Genomic DNA, 10,429 nt, shown 5'->3' on the forward strand with positions numbered 1-10,429 from the left:
ATATTAGTCTTATTTAAATCTTGATCCGCATTTGAAAGAAATTTAAGAAATTGGTGATTTTGGAATTCATCTGGTTTGGATAAAAACTCAATTATTTGATTGAAAAATTAATTATTTTGTTGAAAATGTAACTATTTTAGAAAAAAGAACTCTTTTCTATCAAAAATTCAACTACTTTGTTAAAATTTTTATTTATTTGATTTGAAGGTTCATCTCTTTCGTTGAAAATACATTTTTGAAAATGAGAATTAATCTACACCATATTTGATTAAAGAGTCATGTATTTTGTCAACAATTCGTCTTTCTTTGTAGAAATTAAATTGCTTTATGGAAAATTTATACTTTTTGATTAAAAATTACATTTTTCGGTTGAATTATCAACTGTAAATATTTTTTCGTTGCAAAGTCGTTTTGTTGTAAATGCAACTATATTGTTAAAAATTATAATCATAATTTTTTGGTGGAAAATTCGATTATTTACTTAAAGTTGAACTACTTAGTAAAAAAATTAATTGTTTCTTATTAAGGATTCATAATTATAGTTGAAAATTCAACTATTTGCCTTTAAATTAGGTTAAAAATTCAGCTTTTTGTAGATAACACTCTTTTTGACTTTAAAATTAAAAAATTTATTAAAATTAAATTGACCTTTTTTAGTAGAAATTTAATTTTTTTGTTTGAAGATGTATCATTTTTGCACAAAAATGAAATTGTTTGGTTAAAATATGAACTATACATCTTCTTGAGTTTAAAAGTCGATTATTTTACTAAGAGTTGAACTACTTTGTAAAAAAATACGTTTTTTTTACAAGGGTTTATAATTATGGTTGAAAAGTTTACTATTTGGTTGAAATGTTAACTCTTTGATTGAAAACTCATATTTTTCGTTTAAGAAATTCAACTTTTTGTAGATAATTCGTCTTTTTGACTTTAAAATAAAATAATTTCGTTGAAAATTTATGTATTTTGTTTAAAATTTGTCTTTTTTTGTAGATCATTGATTTTCTTGGTCGAAAATTCATCTGATTGGTTGACAATTCAACAACTTTGTTGAAAATAAATTTTTTCCGTTAAAAATTATTCATCTTTATCGGAAAATGTAACTATTATAGGATTGATTAAAAATTAATCGTATATATTGGTTAAGTTTGAAAATCGTTTTTTTTATAGATTATTAATCTTCTTGGTCAAAAATTCACCTGTTCCCTTGAAAATTTAACAATTTTATTTAAAATTCGTTTTTTTTCCTTGTTCAATTCAATTTTTTATCACAGCTTTTATCTGGAAATTGAACTATTTCATTTTTGGTTAGTTTTTATCCTGTAAATTGTATTACTTAAAACACCAATTATTTGTTAGAAAATTAATTTATTTGTTTTCTATTATGACTTAAAATATTATTTCAGTATACAAAATTTTTATTTTTAACCCATGCAATTTGAAATTTTTTAATTAAAAAAAAGGAAATTTCGTTAATTATCAGCAATATTTGACCGTTCATTTAAAACAATCCATTATGAATAACTGTTAAAAACTATACAAATTTGAACAGAATGGTTCGAAATAGAAAGCCTTGAATTGTTAAATTTGTAATGAGCTACATTTTAAGTTTAAGCGCTACAATTTTAATTTAAAAAAAGGTTCAGAATTAATTTAAAACTTGAAATTATTTCAAATAATTTGAAACACGACATTTGAAAACATTTTAAAAATTAAAAAAAAAAGAATCCGGAAGATTTTAAGGAAATTTTTTTATTTTGCAGTTTTTTCAATGTTAGGAAAAAAATTCAATTAACAAAATATATCAATTTTCAACCCAAAAGTTTACTTTTTAACAAATTAAATTAATTTTCTAGCAAATAATTGGTGTTTTAACTAATACAATGTACTGGATAAAGTTTCAAACAAAAATTGAATAGTTCAATTTCCAGATAAAAACGATTAATTTCTAATCAATCATAGAATAGTTACATTTTCAGATAAAAAAATAACTTTTGATCGAAAAAATAAATTTTCAATAAAGTTGTTAAATTCTCAACCAATAACATGAATTTTCGACCAAGAAAATTAATGATCTACAAAAAAAGACAACTTTTAAACAAAATACATGAATTTTCAACGAAATTATTTAATTTTAAAGTGAATAAAACGAATTATCTACAAAAAGTTCATTTTTTTCAGCGAAAAATATGAGTTTTCAATCAAAGAGTTAAACTTTCAACCAAATAGTTTAATTTTTAACCATAATCGTAAAACCTTGTTGAAAGTAACAGTATTTTTTACAAGGTAATTCAACTTTTAGTGAAATAATCGACTTTTAAGCCCAAGAAGAAGTACAGTCAATATTTCAACCAAACAATTGCATTTTTGAGCAAAAATGATACATTTTCAACCGAAAAGATTAAATTTCTACCAAGCAAGGTCAATTTCCAAACAAAATATATGAACTTTCAATAAAATTATTCAATTTTAAAGTCAAAAAGAGTTTTAACGTCCAAAGATGCAATTTTAACAAAAAAGTAAAATTTTTAACAAAAAATTTAATTTGAAGGCAAATAGTTGAATGTTGGGTCGACAATATAATTTTTATTTCAAAGTTTTGGCCTTTTCAAAATCTTCTCTTTACTTGAAAAATAAATATGTGCAGAAGAAGAATCTTCGACATTTTAAGTAGAATCATTTGAAAGATTAATAATGATTTTTTTCTGTCGAAGGAGACTTCATGAAAATTATTTTAGTATTTTTGTTGAGTCAACGCTATCTGAATAAGGAAATGAAAGGAAAAACGCCAGATATTATTGCTTAATGATTTTAATTTCCGTACAGTCAAAATGAAGGTCCTTACGATTTTACGTGTTTTAAATTAAATAATTAATTATAAACAAACTGAACATTCTATATATTAAAAAAATGAAATGCTGAAAAATTGGACTAATAGAGAATCAATGATTGTTTGAGCCTGACAAATGATAATTTAGAACGGTTCAAAAATTGCTTATTTTGAACTCTTGTTTAATATTTTAAAGTTTTTTTATTTTTCCGAGACACATTTTACATTTTATGGTTACATTAGAATTTATATTATATTGGCTAAACTTACCAAAAAAATGCAGAAAAATCGCAATTGTGAGAAAAAGAGTGCTAATACGGATCTTCATTTAAAAATAAAGTTGTTTAAAGATGAGTGAGATAGCTTGAATTTATTTACTGCTATATAAACTAATTGTTTTTAGAGAAGTGATAGTTATGATTGCTTAAAAGACTTTTCTAAAAATTTCCAATGTCTGACGACTACGTGAAAGAGAAGTTCTGTTATCTTTTAATCTAGAACAAACTGTACGAATTAATAGCAACGTTTAACAAACCATGTGAGCTCTTCTTATGCTAATAAAACAGGTACGTTCATATCTCAAGTAAAGACTTTTATCAGTAAAATCATCCAAGCTCAGTTCCAAAGAAGTTATCTTTTTAATTTTGATAATAATCTTTTTTTGTCTCGACAACTCGATTTATATTAAAATTCTATGTTATTTTTTCCGTTTGCAAAATATTGTTATATTTTTGTATCGTGCAAAATTATTATTTTAAAGTTCAAAATTTCGTAACTACTACGAAGCCCTTGTACCGCGCGTTTCAAAGTTGAGCTGCGCGCTCAACTTTGAAGAGAGTAGGGATGGACGGGGCAGTTGCTACACACCTCCACCAGCGACACGAGTGGCCGAGAGGACCGGGCCAATGGCTGCCCGGACCGCCTTTCGGCGATTGTAAATAAAAACGGGTGCATAAAAGCGAAAGTACGTACTCTTATTCGGGCTCCCGGCTGTGTAACCTTAGTCCCCCGGTTGCTTTCGATACTTTTCTCTCTCTACTTGCTTTCGCAATCCTACCGTCCCTCAATTCTCTCTCTCGTGGCCGGTAAGTTTTCAGCAAACAAACCACAAAGCTATAATTATTTCAAGGACAGTCAGCTCTTAGCAGCACCACCCGGTTTCTTTACTTTTTTAGATGACGGTAATCTCCTTGCAGCCCCACCTCGACCACTTTTCAATCATTCTGCTCCCTTTTGGGTCGGTAAGCTGATCTAGAAGCTCATGTGCTTGTCCTACCTTTCTATTTTTCCAAGGCCGGTAAGCTCTTAGCAGCCCGGATAGCCTTTAGCTTATCTTATTTCGGGGACCCGTAAGCCTTTCTCGTGGCTCCGATAGTCTCTGCTCGCCTTTCTGTTTGTACCTTCCAATTCTTCATCCAGGCGTATGTCTGAAAAGACTAAATCCTCTCGTCCCGGCAAGCAAACCCTAATCCGCCGTCCCTTAGCCGTACTCCGTGACGTCCTCCAAGCCAGTCTTCCTATAGAGGACTACCGGCCTCCTACTTTCTCTACCTCCTCCTCTGCTTCCAATGCTATATTCCGATCCGTGGTCCTCCTTCCTGTTTCCCACCAATTTCGCTTTGGCCGCCCCTTGCCTTCTTTATCCGCCGTTTCGGGATGTCTGGACGACTCCAGGCGTTACGAAACTCCAGACTCCCCGGCTCTAACAGGTGCCCGTTCTAACCGCAAGCGCTTGCGTTTGAAGGAAAGTACTGACGTTATCATCTTAGACGAGGATGAGCTTCTGCGCTCAACCATAATTCCTCCAACGAAACTCTCGTGTGCTTGCGAATGCAGACGCGACCTAGGCTTCTAGGTCGATTCTTCTGACTCTCACCCTGACGCCGGGAACCACTCCATAAAAAAAAGGTTTTTAGACCACAACCCGTGGTCAGTGGCCCCCAAGTTCAACACGTGCATCCCGTAACGTCTCCAACCAGTCGCCAGCACCAAGGCTGGTTGATGGAACGACGGACCGAGTTCCTGAGGTCCAACAACACGAGCCTACCCGTCCGAGGGCCGTTCCCAAGCCGAGTCAACGGTATCCTCCAGAGTCAAACAGATACAACGACAGCAGCGTGCTAAAGCAGACTCGGCCGATGAGGGTACGACGGCTTGAGAAACACAGATTAACGACGGAAGCCTGGTAAAGTAGACTCTGCCTAGGAGGTTACGACGGCTGACCACACACAACATGGCCAACATATCGAGCGACGATTACCTCTCACGCTTCTCTCATCAGCATAGATCAAGTCGGGATCATAACCACACGCCCGGCTAGTATCATAGTGTTAGAGCAAAATACAAAAATTATAATAATCATGTGTCTTAAAAAAAAAAGATATAGTTTATTATCTAATTGAGACTCTGACTTTCTATTCTAATTCTGGTTAGTTTTATCACGAGAGAAAATAAAACATTTTATTTTAACAAGACAAAATTCTCTGTACTTGAAAAATGGCAAAGTTTGTATGAAACTAATTGTTTGTGAATAATTTTTTATGAACAATTTTTTATTAATACTGCAAAATCATTATTTTTTTAAACTTTTGTGTAAACTATGTAAATAATTACATTGAACTTTCCTTATCTCATATTGGAAACAAGAAAGATTGCAAAATATACACAGTCAAGAAACAAAACTGTGAAAAACTGAAATTATACAAATTAAAATAAATTAATTCATACCTCTATTGCTAAAAAAAACTCACTTTCCATCAATTCATAAAATAAAATAATGGTTATTAACAATAAATAAAAGTGTGTTTTATGTATTATTTATTTAGTCAATAGTTTAATAATATTTATTTAGACCAAGTAGACAAACAAAATTATCATCTAAAACTATTAAATACTGTTATTGTTCGTTTAATTATATATAACTGAATTTGTTTTTTCGGACGTTAAAGATCTTCTTATAAAAATGTACTCAGTGTTTTCTGAAGCATGTATTAGAATAATAAAATTGAGTATTATTCGTAATGATACTCTTTGTTCCAGTTGTTTCGACGGTTAAATGATTTGCAGACCTGTTACAATCCCTTGAAAATTCAGCAAGTAAACGGTTTAATTATCTTATTATCGCGAAAATGCAAGAAGTTTGGGACTGAAGACATCCAAAGATACGAGCGTTAAAGGGACTCACATCCCTGTGATGTTGATTTCGAGTGTCATATGAGAGAACACAGATCTGCCTACTGCGCGCACGCGCACGTCGAATTCAATGCAGCGAGCCTGACTCCTTTGGAATCAACGCGCTCGTACCTGTGGGGCGCTCCTATCCTTAGATCTCGTATCTTTGAAGCTTCAGTGTAGTAGCTACAAATTTTAACATTTATTTGTTCATCTCATTTAGAAAATGTTGTTATTAAGCTTTCTATTCATAGTAAAACTAAAAATGATTGTTGTTGTGTGATTGAGAAATAGTTGAATATTTCATACACTCAGATGTTTGAGCAAAAATAAGCCGTTGACACCTGCAAAAATACTTTCGTTTTAATTTAACCTAAGCACAGTGTGTTTGAAAAGTTCTCCGAACATTCCTTTTTTTCTTTTTCTTTTGCTTGCATCCGACATGAATCATTTAAACCTGTTAAGAAATTCGTTTTTCGTTGAAATACACTAGTTTGAAATTTGTTTTTATGGTGCTTGAAAATAAATTGTTTTGAATAAAAATAAAAATGTATTTTAAGCTTGAAATTTATCATAGTTAGTTACAAATTGGCCTATTTTGTTAAAACTGCATGTGTCTTGTCAACAAACACACTCTTTACAAAAATTAAATCTTCTTGGTTAAATAAATCGATTTTGAATGTTGAGAATTATGCTACACTACCAACAGAAAGATTGGGTAAATTTCTTTTCACCGTTTCAAAATCTACTTTTCACTTGAAAAATAAATATGTGCAGAAGAAGAATCTTCGACATTTTAAGTAGAATCATTTGAAAGATTAATAATAATTTTTTTCTGTCGAAGGAGACTTCTTGAAAATTATTTTAGTGGGCCAGTCAAAAAATATGTATTTTTTAAGTTACACGTTTTATGATATTAATTGTAGTATTTTCTCTTTATTTTATGATTTTTGCAAATGTTTATTAATACGTTTCTAGATTTGACTAAGCGCTCAATTTAAAATTTCAAAATATTTATTAAGGTAAAAAAACTTGAAAATTTAAAAATAAATAATTTTAAAATTTTTTATTAAAATAATTTCAAAGTAGGCTAATTTGCAGCGAATTTTTCTTTGTTTTATCTATGAAATGCGCCGTTTCTTCGCAGAAGATTATTAAAAGACCAATCGGAAATAATTCAATTTTTAACACAAATAACCTTTTCAAGCAAAGCTTTCTTCTAATAAATATTTGTAAATTTTGAATAGTTTATATATTGTATATTATATATATATTTATTATTATATATATTATATAGTATTATAGTATTATTATAGTTTATATATTTATATTATAATCTGAGATATTTTAAGGAAATTTTTTGAATTTTGCACACTAAATAAAAAATTCAGAAAAATCTCAATAATTTTTAAAGATTAGAAACTATATCAGGTCTTTTAAAATTACAAAATAATGATTTTCCTGATATTCGTGTCAAAATTTTTGATAATTTTTTATTTGAAAAAATAACCTTCAGAAAAAATTACAAAAGGTTTTTAAATATATAAAACGATTTCCTACGCTTTCTTAAAAGGGTTAAAAAAAATTTTAAGTGAAAGTATTTTAGTTTAGTAAGATTACAAAATAAAATCAATGAACTATTTTCCACATTTTTAATTTCGTGAATTGAAATATTTGTGGGAATTTAATTTTATTTTAATAATTCTGTCTCGAAGTCGGTAAATTTTTATTTCGGAAATTTTTCAATGGAAAATTTTATTTTTTGACAGTTAGAAATCTCTTTCGGTTTTTAAGCATATCAAACGATTTCCTACTCTTTCTTAAAAGAGTTGAAAAATTTTAAGTCAAAGTGTTTTAGTTTGGTAAGATTACAAAATAAAAGCTACTAAAAAATCGAGTAAATTTAATTAATTCTTAATTATTTGGAAAACTTAGAAGATTTTAAGGCCATTTTTTATATTTTGAATGATTGTTCAAGATTTTAATAAAAATTTCAATAAAGCTTTTGAAAGTCCAAAACATCTTATAAAAATACTTGAATTTTTCCTAATATTTTGTAAAACCCTATACAGAAAAAAATTCTCAAGAATCTTGTTAAATCTTTTCTCACATATCTGAAATATTCACAAAAAAAATGATTTTTTCAAGAACCTTATAAAAATTATATTTTTATAAATTCGAAATCATCTAATGATATATATTTCCTTGTTCTGAATTCTCAGAATTAAATTAAAATATGGATTTATTATAACACTGGGAAAAATAATTTTTGATCAATTTCATTGTTTCCAAAGATACAAATCTTTTATCTTCGTTACAAAGTCTATTCGATTAAAAAATATCGCATTTAAGATTTTCTTTATACAATTGTAATAGATAAAAATATTGTATGAATTCTTATATTCCTTCTTCGTGATATGTAGATATAATAAATATATTTATTATATAGTAGCATTATACAAATAAATTTTATTTGTTCTTATATTATTAAACTATATTTCTATTCCTGCAATTTAAATTTGCGGAAATTTAATAATTCGTTTATTTTATCAGTCGGTCTCGAAGTCGGTGAATTTTATTTTCAGATATTTCTAAATTGGAGATTATATTTTATCTGAATTAAAAATCTGTTCGTTATTATAACTTTCATAATTCAATAATAATATATATTGTTGGGAAGTTTTTTTCATTAATTTCTGTATTTTTAATATTTTTTTAGAAGTTCTGAGAAACCAGTTAATCTTTTTATTTCAATTATTCAGAGGATGCGGCGTTTTCTGTTATAAAAATAATAATAAGTAAGGACGTAAGTCTTGTTTACTATCTTCTAATAATTATATTAAATTTTCTCAGCCCTTAAATATGAGTGGGTTCCTAAATGGCTGAAATATGAAATAACATTTAAGACAAAAAATTATCCTTGAATCTTTAAAAATTCTAAGATATAAAACTCAGAATAATTTAAAAGACTTTTATGTAAAAGTATATTAAAACATATAAAAAAATAAAAGCTGAACAAAGAAGAACAGTTGAATTTCTCTAGTCGGAAATCAAAGCGGCTTTGAGTCTAACATATGTTAATTAAAAATGTTTCGAAAATTCCGTATGTCAAGCTTCATCTTGATATAAAAAAAATTTTAATTGTGAAAGATACTTTATGTTTTATATTCACATTTAGAATTATATTATTTTGAGTACAATTACCTTCAAAATAAAGAAAAACTGCGTTGGTGAGAAGAAGATTGCTGATAAGGATCTTCATTCTTTAAGTGGGCTTGGTCTAAAATGAGTGAGAAAGATTAAAAGTGTCTCATATTAATCGCTATCAGTTATTATTACTTAGAATATCTACAGAAATATGAAAATTTCGGATCTGAGAATATTACGTGGAAAAAATGACGATATCTTTTAATCTAGAACAAACTGCGGAAATTAAAAAAAAATCTTTGGTAGGCATTGTACATTATCCATTTACTGAGATTCTATAATTGTAATTCCTCCAACCCAATGGTTATACTGAAATTTTTGGAATTCCTCCAAAAAACGCATAAAATTAAATTATTGTTTGCAAACACGCTCATCTTTATTAATAAATTGAAATTTTTCTAACTATTAGCCTTAAAGAGGCTCATTTGGATTTTATTATATCCTCTCATTCCTAAATTCGTTTACTCTTTCAAATATTATTCTGAACTTTTAAACAAAATATTTTTGTTTTACCCAGGTTTAATTTTAGAATTTTATGAATATTTTTCTGGTTTGATTTTTGTCTTCTTCAAAAATGTCAAATTCACACTAACTCGAAACCTGTAAAATCTTTTAAAAGCATTTTTATATAAAAAATTTTGTTCACCAGAAAGTAGACGAGAGAATTTCCTACCAGTGTTTCATAATCATTGCTTAGGCTAGTTTCCATTTTTGAGCCAAACAGTGTGACACTAGTGACTGCATCTAAACTAGGAATCGCAGGGTTTTAAAATGCCATTTTTCGATAGAACCCTTTTATTTTTTTATTTAAGGCCTGTTATCCTAAAAAAATTATATTTTTTTGAAATTATAATATCATTTTCAAACTGGAAGTTCATTGTGCTGTAAATTTGTAAATTTTAAATGATCATAGATATAAAAGAAAATCTTTGAAAATACTTAACAAATTTCTGATATCTAAGTAATAGAATTTGCGGTTTCAAATTTAAATTATTTACAACAAAAATTTTTTGAAAAAGAGGAAATTACAAGAAAAAAACTTCACGCTTGGATCATTTTAACGAGATACTTATAATAGAAATTTCATAATTTGCAGCAACTGAAAAACAATACTTAGGATATTTATTAAACCCCGCCTCAGCTATCTTTTACTAAAATAGTAAAAAAATTAGGATAAAAAATAATCACCACGAAAATGATTAATTTCCCGAGATTCTAATT

The 10,429-nt window shown here is 28.3% G+C and overlaps 1 protein-coding gene across 1 annotated transcript in view; it reads right to left on the reverse strand.

The window, feature by feature from the left end:
* Nucleotides 1-3,181, reverse strand: part of LOC117170300 — an 8,856-nt gene extending 5,675 nt beyond the window's left edge. The window contains exon 1 of the mRNA XM_033356976.1: nt 3,101-3,181. Coding sequence (XP_033212867.1) covers nt 3,101-3,158 — 58 coding nt within the window. The 5' untranslated portion in view covers nt 3,159-3,181. The remainder of the gene's footprint in view (nt 1-3,100) is intronic.
* Nucleotides 3,182-10,429: the final 7,248 nt, after the last annotated feature.

The sequence above is a fragment of the Belonocnema kinseyi genome, chromosome 3 (genome assembly GCF_010883055.1).
Source record: "Belonocnema kinseyi isolate 2016_QV_RU_SX_M_011 chromosome 3, B_treatae_v1, whole genome shotgun sequence".
NCBI lineage: Eukaryota > Metazoa > Arthropoda > Insecta > Hymenoptera > Cynipidae > Belonocnema > Belonocnema kinseyi.